A 20,196-nucleotide genomic window follows, 5' to 3' on the forward strand; every position below is an offset into this window, starting at 1 on the left:
GGGGAAGAGAAAATCTTTCCACCCAAATCGCAGGGTCAACAGAGGACTTTAGGCTGTTTAGCAAAAGGCGTGACATTTATCTTACAAGGTTGGTGTATATGAGTAAGAATATCTAGTTCCAGTGGCAAAAGCAGGATTTTTAGAGGGGGTTTACAAATGTAATCCATAATCTACCACTCTGCAGCATATTGGAGTAAGTATGGGAGTCTGGGGGAGTGGTAAAAACACTGAATATTGGTCTTTTTTTATACACTAGATACTAGTGTATGGAATACGGTATTAATATTTAACAATAAAGATGGTCTATAGTTCAGGACGTTTCAAACCTTTAAGGGGTCAGGAAAAGGATAAACATAATAATGAAAGAAATAAAGAAATACTGTACATACATACACAAACATAATAGAACCAGTAGTGCACTTTCTAAGCTCACAATCTCCCACCTCATGGTAAGGCTCCTGTCTCTTCCTCCTGGTAGCTGCCCTCTGGTCGAGAGCAATGTTTGAGGGCCCAGATCCACACATAGGGCCTTATTCTAGTTCACTCTTTCTGACAAAATCCTTCTTAAATGGACAAAACCATGTGCACTGCAGGGGGGGCACATGTAAAATGTGCAGAGATATTTAGATTTGTGTGAGTTATTTTGTTTCTGTGCAGGGTAAATACTGACTGCTTTATTTCTACACTGCAATATAGATCTCACTTTGAAGTAAAACCCCACCCAAATCTAATTCTCTCTGCACAAGTAACATCTGCCCCCCTGCAGTGCACATGGTTTTGTCCATCTAAGAAGGATTTTGTCAGAAAGAGTGCCTCTATAAGGCCCATAGATAGAGTAAATGTGGTATAAGAAGCTGCTACTACAGGGTATGTGCAGCAGCTCCGCTCTGTCCGTTACACTGATGTGGTGGCAGCTCTATTGATCATATTACATACCAGTGCTATTGTTGTCATAATTTAACGCACTTGCAAAGAGGAGGGGGGTTTCCAGGCAACCAGAAACCCCCCCTGCATTTGCCTATGAGTCCAGCCGGTATATTGTGGTTGTCATACAAGGTAAGTGCATCAGGCATCATCTTTGCTTATTTGTAACAGTCTGCTTTAAAAATTATATTAAATATAAATCACACATAAAAAATAATTCGTAATGCACATACAAAATTGGCATAAGCAGTCCAAACATAAGAAAGTGTGCTGAGATTGCTTTATGGTGGGAATTGGTATTGCTGAGATAATAGGAGCTGAAAAAGTTCAAGCTACAGTGTGTACTTATGACCCATGTATTTATATGTGGCTATTATTAATGTCTAGGATTTCATATATCAGAAGTTCTGATGCAATTCACTTTGTGAGTTTAGCCTTTGCCCAGGAATTACATGCATACTATTCTATCAATGCTGAGAGCCAGCTTGTTTTCAGTTACCCAAGGACCATGAAGAGAAATAAGATTACAGCACATTTAAGGACAAATACAATACAATTTTATTATCATATGAAAAAAAAGCTTATTGACATACTGTTAATATTGTATTTATAAATATGGCTAATGGTCAATTATGGCCTCAAAATCGAGCCTTAATGGAAACACGTTCATTTTTTATAGTTGGACTTAGTTCAACACATTGATGTTGATGTTTCGTATATTTCTGCATAGTCAGGACCCATTTAGGTGTATGTGTACACAGGGCTGACATCAGAAATGATGGGGCTCCCTAGGCTACGTCTGTCCAATGAGCATTTGTGGGCATCAACAGGGTAGAAGCTGATTATATACATGGAAGAGAACTGTCTTGTGGGATTGTAGTGGGTGTGTAGTCAGGGTTGATTAGTATTCTGAGTTGTGCACGTGTTGATTGAATGGTGTTTTTAGTCTTATTGTACCAATTAAAGGGCAAAAGTAAGTGGTAAAATTAGTTATGATGGCTGCACTAGCAGATGGACAATAGCATATTTATAATGGATGCTGTGTGTGTGAGGTGTACATGGGCCCTTGAGTCCCGGGGGGGCACACGTTGCACACATTTTTTAATACCCCTCCATAGCCCCACAATAAATGCAGCAGTAAAATGGAAATCACCACTGGAAAATGGCCTCTGTACTATTTTCCCCTCAATCTGTGCATGCACAGTAGAGTTTGAGCCCTCTAGTTCTTAAACTTTATAGTGCTGCATAATGCAGTACTGCTGCCGGCAGGGAGGAGGGAGCCTGGCCAGACGAGGTTGCACACGGACCTCCTTCTCTCTTAAAAGGCCCCTGCCGACATATGGGCCTATAATGGGCCTATAATTACACTAGACTTATGACTATGGCCAGCATAGAATTTTGACAGTGCAGACAAATGCAATGCATTTACGTTATTCCCCCTCCCCATTCCGGCAGCTCAAATGATGGCCACAATATAAGTAGTATATAATGCAACTTTACTAGAGATGAGATGAAAACATGCAATACAAGGAATAAATCAAATGATCTGCTGCCAAGTTTGTGAATGTGGATCTAAGCTCTCAATCAGTGCACTGGACAAGATGGAGTCTTGAGGGCTGAGTTTGGGAACAACAAAAATTTACTAAAACAAGTATAGTAAGTTCATGTAAGGGAAACTGGCCCAGGACAGGAAAAGGAAGAAAAGCAGAATATAGGAAGATAAAAACTGACAGAGCTCTAACCATTCGTAGAGGGGTAATCATTTAAACAACTATATATATATATATATATATATATATATATATATAAATTATAGTAGTTTATACATGAAGAACCTATAAATAAATGGGAAGGATCCCCTTAGAGTATCCCCCATCATCGTCTGCCCGGCATCCACTACATCCACTACCTTATTCTGGCACATATTCAACGCTGTGAATTGGTGTGGACCAAATGCCGCCTGCCCCACCAAATCAATTAGAATAAGAGCCTATGTGGGACCAAGCAGACTAATATAAGACCATACTAATATATGATTGCACACTGTACTAACGTGTGGGGCTTGAAAGAAGTCATATTTATAAAGCCAGCAAACGGAAATACATTTTTTTAAGTAAAGTATACTTAAATTATAATTTACATTATGCAAATTAATATGGTAATGCTGCAAAGAAGGGTGTTATAAAACCTTTCCACTCATTACATTATATGTTATGTGCCTGTGGTTTCCATGATAACCAAATGGCATTTAGTAAAATAAATAGCAACTTCAGGAGAAGAGGTAAATAAAAAAAATAATAACATCAATTGTCTACTTAAACCAAGGCAATAGTTTAAAGGGGACCAGACAAGAGTTACAGTAAAAAAAAAATTAAAAATAAATAACATTCACACTGATGACAATTTGAAAAACTAGTAATGATTGTTTTATTATATTTTCTTTTTAATATAAAAAGTTGAGGAGCAGAAACAGAAACTTGTTTCCTCTACGTATTTAGCAAAATGTCAACAAAGGACAGACATATTAACTAACTGTTTCCTTGATATACAAATTTCAGCAATATACAGTCCCAAAATAATTGCAAAGGAAGTTTAAATATTAATAATGCACATTCTGTATGCTTTAATGGACCCTGTCAAGTGGATATTCACAAAATGGAAAATAAATGCATTTGGCAATATGATATTCACATCTTCTGTATCAATACTACAATACTGCTGCAGAATGGCTGCTTAACCCTTTCCGGTCCAATGTCTAGTCAGGCTCAACAGCCCTAGCGCTAGTAGCAGATCCAATGGTGAGCCACTTTAAAATAAGAACAAAAGCTCAACTTAACTTGTTTAACATTCAATGTAGACTATTTTTGAATAATAATAATTATAAAAAAAATTACAATTAATTTAACATTATCGGCGGCCGATATCGTTCAGTGTGTACATGCAATATCGGGACCCATGGGGGCGGATGACATTGTTAACTATATTGTTAATTATATCAGCTGCAGCTCCTGAGTAGAGTGTATGGTGCTTTATGGACATTTCTGTTGATAATGAGCCACCACTGTATCATAACACCAAAATGGTGCCGGACGACGACCCGACAGTCAGGATCCCAACTGACAGCGGCTATTCTCCTTTGTGGGATCCATGACCCCCACAGGCGAGCACAGTGAGCCACCGAGCCAGCAGCGTGGTGCGTGCAGCGAGCCTGCAAGGGGCTTCATTGGGCTCACTCCCTCTGTCAGAGTACTGGTGGTCGGGATTCAGATGTCAGACTCCAGACTGTCGGGCTGCTTTACCACACCCACACCAAATGTATGTGAACATCAGTTATCAATAAGTTCCTTACAGTATCATTTGCTTGAGCTTCACAGTTAAACTCAAACATGTGAAACGGATCTAGTTATACTTAAGTCAATATAACCAAATTCCTGATCAGATTACTGTTATTATTCTTAATTCCAATTTTGAAGGCAGAAAATCAATGTTCAAGTAAGCCTTGTTGTCCCCACTATTCTTTAGCTCATTCACTCAGCATTTTCAGGGGTGAGCACTTGCAATCCAGACTCACAGCTTGGACGTGGACACTGACACCAAAAATAGTGAGATCAGTTTCTCAAACATACTGTTTCTTGGATGCTGAACTACTGGCTCTACTCAATTGCTTCTCAACTACAACGTGAGAATTAGGAGACATGGCGGTAAAAGTGCTAGTGTTGTAATGTTCTAGATGAGTTGGTTTGGTTCCATGGATAGCTAGTTGTTTCTCTGTATTCAAGTTAGCCCAGTTGTCCTCATTCTGATTTTTGTATGTTGGGTAGGAAATGTTCTCACTCATGGGAAGGAATATGTATGATTTGTCCTGGAAAGGTGCAGTGGCTGTTCCTGTGCCATTCTCTGGATACATATCCTCTTCTTTATGATATCTTGTGTTGGAGATGTAGGGGGAATACTTTTTTAAAGTGTGCAGCATGTTCTTGCAGACTAAATGAATAAGTTCTAAAATGTTGAGTAGAAGAGAAATTAGTGACACCACTAGCATGAAAAGGATGAAAATTGTCTTCTCCATGGGTCTGGACACAAAGCAGTCTACTTTGTGTGGACATGGCACTCTTTCACATACATATAGGGCAGGCATTACAAAGCCGTACAGATACCACTGGCCAAGAAGGAAGCCAGCTTCGAAAATACTCTTAAATATGATGCTGGTTGTATAGGTGCACATCAGGGCCCCTCGTATTTTGACTCTGCCATCTTCTTGAATGCAGACCTTTAGGCGCTTCTTCTCTATGACCGCTATGGCGTGGTCCACTTGCTGATCTTTGTCAATCACTGCCCTTAACTCATCCTCTTTTTGCTTCAGCTTCTCCTCTTTTCTAGAAAGGTAGATTACATGGCCCAGGTAAAACAAAGTAGGAGTGCTAACAAAGAGAAACTGAAGCACCCAGAAGCGCACATGGGAAATCGGGAAGGCTTTGTCATAACAAACATTTGGGCACCCCGGTTGATCTGTATTGCAGACAAAGTCAGACTGTTCATCTCCCCAAACAGATTCCCCAGCGAGACCGAGAATCAAGATACGGAAGATAAAGAGTACCATCAGCCAGACCTTTCCTATAGCAGTGGAGTGTTCCTGCACCTGATCCAGCAACTTTTCCAGAAACTCCCAATCCCCCATGGTGCATGGATCCTCTTTACCTGCAAAACAAATCACAAAGAGTTTTATAGCACTTTTCTTCTATGCTGTTAATACTTTAGTTCACTGATTACAATGTCAGGCTAAGCAAATGTATTGTATTAATAAGAAAGTTCACATGACCATTTGCATCAGCCTTACTAGGCTGAAGCCTGGGGACCCAACAGAGAGTAGGGGAACATTGCTTTTTGTTTTTGCTGAGACACTTTGACCTGCAGGGCTCCAATGGTACAAGGCGAAGAAAGAACAATTGCACTGTTATGAAAGAAGTCAGTAGACTTTATTTCAGCTAGATATCAGTATCCATGTGAATTCTGAAAGTTTAAATGATGGCATAATCTCTGCTTCCCAATGTCACCTGTAATGACAGATTCAAGTTTCAGATGCTGCCTAAAATCCCATGAAGCCTATGGGCTTGGTCCTGGTTAAACACAACCCTGGCAGGGGCATTTTAAGAGAGGAAGAGGAGGCCCGGCCAGGCCCCCAGGTGCGGCACTCGGATAATGATGTCTAGCAATGTTTCTGTTTAATGAAAAAAAAAAAAAAAAATATATATATATATATATATATTTGTATCCACTTTTTTATACATACACAAATATTTTTTATCCCCTTTTTCTTGAGAAACGTATACAATTTTTGGTACTTATGTAGTATCTGGGCTGCCGATTTCTAAATCGGGTCGGATCGGGAGATCGCATCGCATCGCATGCGACCATGCGATTCGATGCGATGCGATGACCCGATTTTTCCATAGGAATCAATGTTAAAATGGACTGAGTCCATTTTAACATGGAATTCAATGGGAAAAATGGGTCCTTTTCATACCCCTACTATCCAAGTGGGCATGGAGTTGGATATAAACCTGTGGCGAGCGTAGCGAGCCACCGAGCCCGAAGCGTGGCGAGCGAAGCGAGCCCCGCGAGGGGACGAATACCGTCCCCTCGCGGGGCTCGCTTCGCTCGCCACGCTTCGGGCTCGGTGGCTCGCTACGCTCGCCACAGGTTTATATCCAACTCCATGCCCACTTGGATAGTAGGGGTATGAAAAGGACCCATTTTTCCATAGGAATCATTTTAACATTGATTCCTATGGAAAAATCGGGTCATCGCATCCGATATCGGATGCGATGCGATGCGATGCGATGCGATATCGCATCGCATCGCATCTGATTGTATGCCTTAACTTAAGGCATACAATCAAAAAATCGGCAGCCCAGATACTACATAAGTACCCAATTTTTTATCTACTTGAATATGTTGTTTTTCATGTCCCCCTTACTTATATAACAAATGTATTTTTACTATTTTATACCATTGACAGTTAGTGGAAAATTTACTAAGATGTGTATTCTACTACACATGTGATGTTGCTATGGGCAACCAATCAGATCCTGTCTACTATCTTCTAGAGCAGGGCTGGGCAACACCAGCCCTCCAGATGTTAATGAACTACACATCCCAGGATGCTTTGCATTAGTTTTGCTATGTGGCCATGCTGAAACTGATGCAAGGCATGCTGGGATGTGTAGTTCATCAACATCTGGCGGGCCGGTGTTGCCCAGCCCTGTTCTAGAGGGTGCTAAATAAATAAGAAGTAGATGCTGATTGGTTGCCCATAGCAACATCACATGTGAAGTAGAATACACATCTTAGTAAATGTCTCCCTTACTCTCATTTGAATGAATACTAGAGGATATATATATATATATATATATATATATATATACTAGGTGATTCATCGCGCCCTACGGGCGCTCTTCACACCGGCGTAAGGGGCTACGCCCCTTAATTTGTGAACATTTGTATTGTGAGAAATATGGTTAGAATTGTATGAAAGATGCCTGTATTGCAGCTTTTGCCAGTGGGTGAGGGTCCAGCGTGGCAGCACAGGAGTACCGGACGGTGGCCCTGAGTCAGTGTCTCCTCCTACTGGGTGGGAGTTAGGGTGCATGAGAGCAGGAGGCTGGGATATGAGGCATAATAGGGGTATGTGGGCAACACAGCGTCAGCGATTACCCAGTGGTGGAAGTTACGGTTCAGGAGAGCAGGAAGCTGGGTAGTGATAGGGGTGTGTGGGCATACGGGGGACTAAAGAGGGTGGTGGACACTGTGCAGCTTCTGCCAGTGGGTGAGGGTCCAGCGTGGCAGCACAGAAGTAAAGGACGGTGGCCCTGAGTCAGTGTCTCCTCCGACTGGGTGGGAGTTAGGGTGCATGAGAGCAGGAGGCTGGGATATGAGGCATAATAGGGGTATGTGGGCAACACAGCGTCAGCGATTACCCAGTGGTGGAAGTTACGGTTCAGGAGAGCAGGAAGCTGGGTAGTGATAGGGGTGTGTGGGCATACGGGGGACTAAAGAGGGTGGTGGACACTGTGCAGCTTCTGCCAGTGGGTGAGGGTCCAGCGTGGCAGCACAGAAGTAAAGGACGGTGGCCCTGAGTCAGTGTCTCCTCCGACTGGGTGGGAGTTAGGGTGCATGAGAGCAGGAGGCTGGGTGGTAAAGCATGATAGGGGAATGTGGGCAACACAGGGTGAGCGGGTCCCCACTGGCGGAAGTTACGGGGCAGGAGAACAGGAGGCAGGGCAGTGATATAGGTGTGTGGGCATGAGGGGTAATAAAGGATTTCGGCTGTTGCGGAGTAGGGATAGGCATTGGTGCAGACACCATCGATGGTTGGCATTGATGGCGATTTTGCACCCTGCCATCGATAGTAGTAACATATTACTTGGATAACCATCGATTGTTGTAGCTATCGATGGTCATCCATTATATCTGACTGAATAGGCCGTGGGTCAATCAGAACTTGGTGGCCTAAAAAAATTTGAAACTTGATCGGTTCTCCTTTGCCATCGTTGTAGGGAAACCATCTTGTCCTCCCACATTGATGGCAAAAGTATTCAACATCGGCCATAAACCATCGATTATTTGAAATCATTGATGGTCGATGGGCATCCCTAGAACTGGAGGAGGGTGGGGGACAGTATGCAGCTCCCGGCAGTGGGTGAGCGTCTCCTCCCACTGGGAGGGAGTGAGCGTGCATGAGAGCAGGAGGCTGTATAATAGTGGTATGTGGGCAAGACATTGATAAAAGTTGTGGCGCTGGTGCAGAGGGCAGTGGGGAAACCTGCAGTGCGGCAGCCAGGGCCGGATTTCCCACCTTGGGGCGGTACCTGCTTGTGGTGGTACAGGATCCCCCATTGTCATAGGGGTACGTGAAATGCGGGAGCGGGGTCGCGGTGGTCTGCTGGGGGGTGGAATTGCAGGAAGGGGGTCAGGGGGGTCTGCAAATTGTGGGAGGGGGGTGGTGTGGTGTGCGGGCATCCGCGATTAGCGGGAAGGGGCAGTCGTCCGCAAATCGTGGGAGGGGGCGCTGGGGGGGCTTGAATCGTGGGAAGGGGGGTCCGCAAATTGGGGGAGGGGGGTTGTCGGGGTTAGTGAATTGCGGGAGGGGGGGTTGCGGAGGTCCGCGAATTGCGGGAGGGGCGCGGGGGGTGCCGTGAGTCAAGGGGGGGGGGGCCGCTGGGTGGTGGTGCGGGGGTACGTGAATCGTGGGAGGGGTCATGAATCGCAGGAGGGGGGGTGTGGGGGTGCCGTGAATTGCATGAGGGGGGCGTGAATAAAGGGAGGTGGGGGCGCAGGGGGGTGGTGCGGGGGTCCGTGAATCGCGGGAGGGGGGGTCGTGGGGGGCTGCGAATCGCAGGAAGGGGGGTGCCGTGAATTGCGTGAGGGGGGCATGAATAGCGGGAGGGGGGTCCCCGAATCACGGGAGGGGGTCTGCAAATTGCGGGAGGGGGCGCTGGAGGTGGTGTGTGAATTACGGGGCGGTCGCAAATTGCGAGAGGTGCCGAGGGGGCGCTACGGGGGGTTCCGTGAATTGCGGGAGGGGGCGGCGCGAATTGCGGGAGGGGGGGTCGCAAATCGCAGTAGGGGGGTGCCGTGAATCGAGGGAGGGGGGGTCGCGGGGGGCCCTTTTAATGCCAGGAGGGGGGGTCGCGGGGGTCCCGCGAATCGTGGGAGGGGAGGATGCGGGGGGCGCGGGGGGCCCTTTTAATGCCGGGAGGGGGGGTCGCGGGGGTCCCGAGAATCGCGGGAGGGGAGGATGCAGGGGTCCCGCGAATCGCGGGAGGGAGGTGCCGTTGGGGCCCCGCATTTCGCGGGAGGGTCACGGGGGTCCCGCTTTTTGCGGGAGGGGGTGGTAGCGGGGGTCCCGCGAATCGCGTAAGGGGGGGTCGCGGGGGTCCCGCGATTCGCGGGAGGGGGAAAGCAGGGGTTCCGCGAATCGCGGGAGGGGGGGGCGCGGGGGTCCCGCGAATCGCGGGAGGGGGGGTCGCGGGGGTCCCGCGAATCGCGGGAGGGGGGGGTCCCGCAAATCGCAGGAGGGGGGTCGCTGGAGGGTCGCGGGGGTCCCGCGATTCGCAGGAGGGTCGCGGGGGTCCCGCGATTCGCGGGAGGGTCGCGGGGGTCCCGGAAATCGTGGGAGGGGGGGTCGCGGGGGTCCCGCGAATCGCGGGAGGGGGGAAAGCAGGGGTCCCGCGAATCGCGGGAGGGGGGTCGCGGGGATCCCGCGAATCGCGGGAGGGGGGGGTCGCGGGGGTCCCGCGATTCGCAGGAGGGTTGCGGGGGTCCCGCGATTCGCAGGAGGGTTGCGGGGGTCCCGCAATTCGCGGGAGGGTCGCGGGGGTCCCGGAAATCGTGGGAGGGGGGGTCGCGGGGGTCGGGAAAGCAGGGGTCCCGCGAATCGCGGGAGGGGGTCGCGGGGACCTCGCGAATCGCGGGAGGGGGGGTCGCGGGGGTCCCGCGAATCGCGGGAGGGTCGCGGGGGTCCCGCGATTCGCGGGAGGGGGGGGGGTCACGGGGGTCCCGCAAATCGCGGGAAGGGGGGGATGCGGGGGTCCCGCGATTCGCGGGAGGGGGGAAAGCAGGGGTCCCGCGAATCGCGGGAGGGGGGGGTCCCGGGGGTCCCGTGAATCGCGGGAGGGGAGGGTCGCGGGGGTCCCGCAATTCGCGGGAGGGGGGGGGGTCGCGGGGGTCCCGCAAATCGCGGGAGGGGGGGGTCGCGAGGGTCCCGCGATTCGCGGGAGGGGGGAAAGCAGGGGTCCCGCGAATCGCGGGAGGGGGGCGGGCGCGGGAGGGGGGCGGGGGTCCCGCGATTCGCGGGAGGGTCGCGGGGGTCCCGCGATTCGCGGGAGGGGGGGTCGCGGGGGTCCTGCAAATCGCGGGAGGGGGGTCGCGGGGGTCCCGGCAGAGGGTAGGGATGTGCAGGAGTAATGGTGGATGGTGGCTGTGGAGTAATGGTGGATGGTGGGCGTGTACTGTAGCCCTGGCTGGGCTGGGGGAGGTGATGTCAAGGGGGTGGAACGTTATACACATGAAACTGTTCTACACAGGAATGTTCTACACAGGGGTTGAGTGACAGATCTGGCTAAATATATAGGATATATATATATATATATAATTTTTTTTTTCCAAATAGTTTAAATCACCTCACCAAAGGGTTAACAACGTTTCGATATCTATCATATTGTTAACTGATATTTAATTGTTGTTAAACCTGGTGGTATATTTTCTATTCTCCCCTGATGCCATGAGTGCAGCACTGTGTCAAACTGTATCCAAAATGCTGTGAGGGCATCAATGGAGTGGCCGACCCTATAGAATATGTATAAAGTACAGTCAAATACCATCTGTATGCTGCTGTAAATAAATCTAAATATAACCAGCTGGCAATTGGGTGTGGCATATTAGGTGGTCAATGTTTAGGTTGACCCCAAGAGGTGCACAAGGTCAACAATAGAAAAAGATAGGCACTGGAAAGAGGTTGTCATAAGCAATGTAACTACACAGGGGGAAAAAAGGTTGACACATGAAAAGGTCAATATCACTATTTCATTTTAGGCTGTCATTATCGAGACCTGAGCACATGAATCTATTATTAATAAACTGTACCCTCCATATCGACCTTTTGCTTGTGGCAACGTTTTGCTAGAGATTAGTAGGTTCAGTTTTACTCGGATTAACTCTGTTCTTATTGCCAAATTATCGAAATCTCTGATTTTTCCAATTGGCTATCGGCTGTCACATGTTTTAGATAGCCAAAAAGATCCCGCTTTCAGATCCAAGTAAATCCAAACCCTCTCCTTTCTAGTTTTGACTATGTCAACCATGGCGTCAAATTATTTACTGTCGACTAGCCATTGTCTATCACCCATCTGGATACCATAGCCATTGACACTTATATGCTATTATATTACTATTATTGTATTATGTCAATCTAAGATTATCAGTATGACATTGTGTAAGAGTTTTAAAGGAACCTGCCAATTTCTTCAATTTGTTTCTTTAGAATAAATTGTAGGATATTCAAGAATTTTAAATGAATATTCTTCCCTTATTTTTATTAATGTATATACATATTCATAATATACAATGTATACAGTTTATATAGCAAATATTATTTAAATTTCTTAATACTAGAAAATAATATAAATATCACCTATTGCACCCAAGACAACATCATTTTACAGAGTTAAAAATTGCACTTTGGTATTGTGACAGAGCTACATATTAGGACACATCTCCAATGGTACACTGTCTGATTGTGTATGATTCTATTGATTATCTGCTCACTTTGGATTTTTTACTTATGCTGTATTATTCTAAAATCCATCCTTAGCATTTGGTCCATCGAATTTTGGTTATCTGATGGTATCTGAGGACATGATATGAAACGTGCACTACTTGGGACCTGATATGTAACTGGCACTACTGGGGACATAATATGTAACTGCCACTACTTGGGACATGATATGTAACTGCCACTACTGGGGACATTATATGTTACTTGCACTATTGGGGACATGATATGTAACTTGCACTACTGGGGACATGATATGTAACTTGCACTACTGGGGACATGATATGTAACTGGCACTACTGGGGACATTAAATGTAACTGGCACTACTGGGTACATCTGTAACTGGCACTACTGGGGACATGATATGTAACTGGCACTATATATGTGCAATAGAATGATTGCTTGGCATTTAAATACAGGGCCTTATTCTAGTTCACTCTTTCTGACAAAATTCTTCTCAGATGGACAAAACCATGTGCACTGCAGGGGGGCAGATGTAACTTTTGCAGAGAGAATTAGATTTGGGTGAGGTTTTACTTCAAAGTGAGATCTGTATTACAGTGTAAAAATAAAGCAGCCACTATTTACCCTGCACAGAAACAAAATAACTCACACAAATCTAAATATTTCTGCACATTTTTATGTGCAGTGCACAAGGTTTTGTCCATCTAAGAAGGATTTTGTCAGAAAGAGGCCCAGTGCCTGAGATACTGTAGTACACAAATGTTGTTTCATATTTTGAAACATTTTTCTTGCTCAAATAAAATATATGTGTATGTATTTCATGTGTTTGATGTGTTTAAACAACATTAATGCAAGATACCTTATCCAAAATACTGAGCATTTTAGAAAAGGAATGCCTAACCTGTATTTCCTTCCACTTTATTTATCCAGTGTTCCCTATATTTATACTGTAAGCCATTGGTTCCCAATCTTTTTCAAATCACGGCACCCTAGAGTATCAGAATCCTTCCACGGCACCCCTAGGCCCAAAAATATATATATAAAATTAAGTAGATTGTGTTTATAATGTGCTTATTTGGTCCAGTTATGTGTTAAAGGGCATGATTGGCTTCTGTTTGTAAACATATTTTATGATTGGCAGCCACCAGCACTGGTTTTGTCCATAAATAATTGATCATAAATAATTTGAATTGGTCCTGGACCTCCAACCCATGGCACCCCTGCAAGTGTCCTGAGGCACCCCAGGGAGCCTAGGTGCACAGTTTGGGAGCCACTGCTGTTAGCTCATGTGAAAAGATCAGATGACACCTGTCATCTTCTGCCTTAATGTTATTTTAGTTATTTTAGTCTTTAATGAATAGTAATATCTAAATTTTGGTGCATTATAATAAAAGATGATAATAAGTCATTAAGAAATATAATTTTTAAACATGTGACAAGACATCTGAGAAACAGTTTGTGTGAGATGGCCATAAGACCTTAACCCAGTTGTTCTGTGTGCCGTGGCACGATGGGGTGTCTTGGGAGACTTTCAGGGGTAAACTGGATTAGTGGTTCCTGACCAATTGAAATTATGTAGGGCCAATATAATAGGCAAATTGTGGACAAACAGAAGTGAATCCTGTCCATGACCACATAACTGACACTAAGGATGGGATATAAACACAATTTACTTAATTACATTTTTTTAAAAATGTTATCACTGGGAAACGTTTGGCCTAAGGGTGCCGTGAAACAAATTGTGATATTCAGGGGTGCATGATTCAAAAAGTTTGGGAACTTCCGCCTTAACCCTTGAGTGCAGTGTTCCCTCTAAGCTGTGCGCACGTGCGCGCGCACACAACTCGACGAGCGTGCGCACAGACATTAGAACAGAGCGCACAAAGCAGCAGTGGTCCCTTTTTGCAGTTGTGGACTCAATTAATGTGTGTTTCACCCATTAACTACATTGTGTGCTGTGTTTTGAATATTTAAATGTTTAAAATTATTTTGAAGTAAAGTTAACACAAATGCTGAACATCATTTTCCAGTTATATAAGTGACGCACAAAATTTAAAATTTCCTTCCAAAGTTGCACAGCCAAAATCTTTTGCCGCACAAAGCCTTCGTAAAATTAGAGGGAACATTGCTTGAGTGTCAAGTGAATTTGTCATAATATGTGTGAAAATTGCCAAACAAACATTTGTATTCATCATAATGACCTGTAATGTTTACCTTATATAGGAAATGTAATCTTTTTTACCCAAATTTTTTTATGTGAATTTATATGACAAATGTGAGTGACACTGGCATTTTTAGCGGCTATCTTAACATTTCTAACAGAGATGTTGGCACCCAAAGGGTTAAGCAGTACGGATTTTCTGGATTGATATTGGGAAATGTGGTCCCATTTCAGTGGCTGTTTGTTCTGTAAGACTTTCTTTGCTTTTGGCATGAATGATTTATAGATAACTACATTTAATTTCCATAAACGGTTAATCCTAGAAAACAACAGCATTCGTAACCTTCTCTATTTGATATGAATCGTTGATTTCATTAGGTCCCTCTCCTCTCTCCTTAACTTTGCAGAACTGTTTTTTCCTATATACCCTGTTATTCTGCTACTTTGTTACAATATTGATGCAGAACTCAGTGTTATAGAAGAATATACAGGTAAGCAGAAGAATGTGCTATCCTATTATCCTACCCATTCAGGTCAGCAGCTTTACTTGTTTTCTCCAGCTGGGATTTGCACAGGAATTTCCTTTTACTATTATTTTCCTGTGATAGAAATTCCTGACAGTGTCTTCATTATTTCCAATGAATAATATTTAGGACCTATATGTTATTTTTGGAAACCTACAATCTGAATGTTTGTCCTGTGGAATACAATAGGAAACCTAAAACATGAAGATATAACTTTGTTTAACATACCTTTGATGTTCAGAGAGGAACCGCTACCTGTAGGATCTTACAAGGCTTGCCACCTGCATGCCAGGGAAAGTTTATATAGCCAACAATAGTGGCAGCCTTCCTAGATAGAGCCATATGAGGTTTACAGCACCAGTGGCTTTGTGATAAGGGAGCTAGACAGACGATGCCCTCGCTTCAAAAAATCCCACAGGGGAAAGAGGAAACCATGGGACGGGCTGGAGGAGGTGCAGGATATTAGGGGTATACTCAAAATAGACGTGATCTTGCTTTTTTGTGTACAGTATGTAGGATGGAAGATCAGTTTTAACATGTTAGCTCCTAGAATGCCAGTTAATGCTTTGCAAACTGCATTTCTACATTTAGGGCCTGCGAAGCTAGGCACGGGCCAGCCCTCTTTAAGGTTTCAGTGGCCGCATCGCGGCCCAGTCACATCATTGCAGTTTAAGAGTTTGCATGTGCGCAGATGTCTGAAAAGGCATCCTCTGATTTTTGGACATCTGCTAAAGGGTCTGCATTATGCCCTACATTTTTTAAAATATGTTGTTTTTTATGGAGGTTTTTAAAGACAGGGAGCAGCACAGTTCCACAATGGCTATAATTGCTGCCAGCACTGGAGTATACTGAGTTCAACTGTCTATGTTTGCATAAGTTTTCTCTGGATGCTCTGGTTTTCTGTACTATGTGCTAGTGTGTTGGAGAATGTAGGTCTATGTACTAAGGGCCTAAGTCAGACCGAATCACTGCTCTGCTAAATTGCAGAGCCCTGTGATCAGGTATATAATGCCCCGCCAGAGTGAATTCCCGCCCTCTGCAAGCCTGAAAATTGCTTAAGCATGGCTTTAGTGGCGTAACTCGAATTATGGTGCACCCGGTCCAGAAAACTATTGAACACCAATCACCTGCTTTTGTCAGGGGCTGCACCATGTCTTGCTCATTAAGGGTTCTGAGGTTTCCCACCTCCCTTTCTCCAGCAGCCAGTGGCCCTTCTAAGTCCTTCACACATGAACTCAGTATTGACCATTCCAAAATGGGCACTGCCTCCTCTAGCATCCCTAATAATTGTCTTCTCTTCCAGCCAATCCACTTCTAGCTGGTGCAGTTCCTGGATCAGACACCGGGGGCCTGAAGCCCTACCTAGGTCACCTCCTAAAAAACAGCCCCCTGCTTCTGGAACCCAGCCACTGACAGGCCATGGAAATGATCCCTTGCTTGCAATGGTGCCTTCCACTGGAGCCCATGAGGTTTAGCAGCCATTACATCTTGGATCTTGCTCATAGCCACTTGCCACATCCTCTGTGAGGAGGAGGCAAATGGTGCCATGAACTCTTATAGCAGCTGGCCCATGGTGTAGATCCAAGGTAGGAGTCCAGTGCGAGGATGTGCCCAAAGCCATCCTCCCACGCTGAGAGTCCCCCTTCCCAGGTGCGTGCAAGGGACATGAGGTTCAAGGAAAGAGAGGGGTTCCCACCAGGGTCACCTCAAAAATGGCAGCCCTCTCTTGCCACTGTGCTTCCAGAACTCAGCCAATCAGTGGGCCCTCTGGGGCCATGGAACCCAGGCCTTGCTCACAACGGGGCCATCCACCAGAGCCCATGGGGGCAGTGGCTATTACATCCATCTCAGATCTCGCTAAGAAACGCCCTGCCACCCCATCCCCGTGGAGAAGGGGAGTGACGCCTGGATCGCTCACAGCAGCTGGCCAACACTGGATCGCCCAATTAGGAGGCCAGCAAGAGGATGGACCCCTTAGCCATCCTCCCACACCAGGAGACCTCCTTCCATAGCTCACCCTCATAGCTGTCCAAATCTCCTGGAGCCCTGTCTTGATCTCCTGAGGTTAGGGACTTTTTTCCCCCCATTCTCAGAGCTCCAAGCTATATCTGTCATAGATCCTTACAGGTAGGTGCCAAAGAAACCTCTGGGCTTCCCCTCTCAGTCTCATCTCCACCCCTGAGGAATGGACAGCCAGTTCTCTAGGTTACAACCTAATCATTTTCCCAAGATTTGCTTTGACACAGGCTCATAGAAGTGTGTCCCCAAAAAGGGATGCCCATCCGCACTCATTTAGGGAACTTCCAGGATGGGAAACACTTTTTATGGAGACGGGATGGATAGCACCACTATAGTGCTCTGAGAAAATTCCAGGAAGGGTGCACCCGGGGAAGGAGTGAGCAGGGGGGGCAAGGTGCCCCCAGTGAAGCCAAAGGGTGGAAAGAATGACAGAGGGAGCATTGGGCTGATGTTCACAACTTCATCGTATGCAAAAAATGCTTGGAATGACCTCCAGAGAAGCCAAAAGGGGGTACCAATGGATTTTAACGGAAGTGCCACTGGACTGGACTTATGCAGCAGTATCGCTGGATTTAACAGCAGTACTACAGGACTTAACTACACTATCACTGGACTTAACGGCAGTGCCACTGGTCTTAACGGCAGTACCACTGGACGTAATGGCAGTACCACTGGACTGTCACTAGACTTATACATCTGTCGGCTGTACTACTGGACTTAACGGCAGTAACACTATACTTAACAGCACACCCCTGGTCTTAATGGCAGTACTACAGGACTTAACGGCAGTGCCACTGGATTTAACAGCAGTACCACTGGACTGTCACTGGACTTATGCAACTGTTGGCTGTACAACTGGACTTAATGGCAGTACTACAGTCCTTTACAGCAGTACTAATGGACTTAAAAGCAGTACCACTAGACTGTCACTGGACTTATAAAGCTGTCGGCTGTACCACTGGACTTAACAGCAGTACCACTGGACTTAACGGCAGTACTGGACTTAATGGCAGTACCACTGGTCTTAATGGCAGTACTACAGGGCTTAACGGCAGTACCACTGGACGTAATGGCAGTACCACTGGACTGTCACTGGACTTATATGGCTGTTGGCTGTTCCACTGGATTAATGACAGTACAACTGGACTTAACAGCAGTACTGGGCTTAATGGAAGTACCGCTGGACATAACGGCAGTATTGGATTTAACGGCAGTACCACAGGACTTAACAACAGTACTACAGGGCTTAATGGAAGTACTACAGCACTTAGCAGTAACACTGGACTTAACGGCAGTACCACTGGATTGTCATTGGACTCATACAGCTGTCAGCTGTACCACTGGACTTAACGGCAGTACCAATGAACTGTGACTGGACTTAAATGGCTGTCGGGTGTACCACTGGACTTAACAACAGTACCACTGGACTTAACGGCAGTACTGGACTTAACGGCAGCACTAGACAGCAAAGCACCACTGCATTGGACTTATACAGCAGCCGGGACACCAGCACTAGACAGCACAGGACACCAGCACCGGCAGCAAACTACACAGTACCACAGGACTGGACTGCGCAGGACACCAACACTGAGACCAGGTCACCACCCCACGCCAGCGTCCCAGAGAGACACAACCTCCCTCAACCCTCTCCAATGCCAGAGTGAAGATGGGAGCACGTTGCGGGGAATATTAGGAGTCCGGATCTCGCGAGATTCCAATGGTGGAATAATTGACGTTTTGCCTCTTTGTGCGATCTGAGCCTGGTTGGAAACCCTAAACAGTGTTTGGATCGCAACTGGGCTCCGAACTGTTCGATAGCGTTCATCTCTATGGAATACACAGCTTGTGGAAGTTATTATTCAATATGCCTGTACCAATTCTGCATTTTGCTTACTCTCAAGGTTTTCTCTTATGTCTATGTGACCTACCTGTTGCTGTACTACCCAAATCCTATGTACTATGTGCATTGTTTTGATGTCTGTAAAGCGCCTTGAGTCCTGTTGGAGAAAGTGCTCTATATAAATAAAACTTACTTAATTACATCCCCATCATCAGAATCCTCATTATCAACATTCTCCTTAGCGCCAGATACACAAGTATCCACCACATCCTGGTGTATGTCTGCAGTGACACCCTCAATCTCAATGTCGGCACGTTGACTGGCACTGCGCCTCCCAACACTTGCATAGGACGTGCTAATGGTGGAAGGAACCTTCTCTTCCCATACAGTATATGTAGGGCCAAGTCCATACATCGTAACCGTGGTCACACTTTAGTTGGTTCCTGTGATTACACAATATTTTTTGTAATTATTTTTCAAGAGGGAGGAGGGCTTCCATCTTCATGAGAAGCTGAATCACCAGTCATGAACATAGGCCAAGGTCTTGCTAATGTTATGTTTCTCTTCAAATAATGTCAATTTGATTATTATTGTAAAATGTTGCTTTTTGTTTTTCTCATGCCCTCTATGACACTGGGCATCGGCCTTAGCAGACAATGTAGATGGAATGGCATCGTCACTGTCAGGACTGGTGGCAGGAGCTTCAGCACTAGTAGTAGGAAGTGGTTCCTGATCTTTTATTGTACAATGGTAATTTCAGTCTTTTATTGTACAATGTTAATTTCAGTTAATTAATATATATGTGAGTATATTTTTATCATCTGGGCAGCACAGTCATCATCACCAATATTTAAGTTTCATTGGTTTAAGTAACCTTCCTGTTTTCCCATTTTTGAAATAAGTGAGTACTATAAGCGAGTTCATCAGATAAATAAATAAAAAACAGACAGAGAAAGAAAGATATAGACCAGTGATTCCCCTAGCTTCACTCCCTCCTCCATCCGCCGTGGCCAGCTCTCTTCATGATTGGCGTCTGTATTTCTGCACCCTGCCGGGAGGCCTGGCTCCCCTCGTTCCTCCTGCCACTGCAGCCTGGGCCAGCTGTCTTCATGTTAAGATCTGCGGCTGTATCCCCTCCTCCCACTGCCAATGCTGCTGGAGTCCTGGTAGGCTTCAAAAGTAATTAATGGTTCAGCCCTATGTCCCCACTGTCACACTCCCCACTGTCACACCCCCATCCTTCACTTTCACTCTCCTCACTGTCACTCTCCCCATCCCCCGCTGTCACTCTCCCCACCCCTACTGTCACTCTCCCCCCATCCCCCACTGTCAATATCCCCACTGTCATCCCCCACATCCCTGCTGTCACTCACCCCACTGTCACTCTCCCCGCACCCCCCGATTTCAACCTCCCCACATCCCATGCTGTCA

General features: G+C 46.0%; 1 protein-coding gene across 1 annotated transcript; it reads right to left on the minus strand.

The window, feature by feature from the left end:
* Positions 1 to 1,508: 1,508 nt before the first annotated feature.
* On the minus strand, positions 1,509 to 15,290 carry LOC146060448 (gap junction alpha-4 protein-like). Its single transcript, XM_083173658.1, has 2 exons — positions 15,135 to 15,290; positions 1,509 to 5,622 (listed from the first exon to the last, which is right to left on the minus strand). The coding sequence occupies exon 2, from the start codon at positions 5,600 to 5,602 to the stop codon at positions 4,541 to 4,543; it is 1,062 nt and encodes a 353-aa protein (XP_083029784.1). The 5' UTR covers positions 5,603 to 5,622; positions 15,135 to 15,290; the 3' UTR covers positions 1,509 to 4,540.
* Positions 15,291 to 20,196: the final 4,906 nt, after the last annotated feature.

The sequence above is a fragment of the Crinia signifera genome, chromosome 2 (genome assembly GCF_055691185.1).
Source record: "Crinia signifera chromosome 2, ASM5569118v1, whole genome shotgun sequence".
NCBI lineage: Eukaryota > Metazoa > Chordata > Amphibia > Anura > Myobatrachidae > Crinia > Crinia signifera.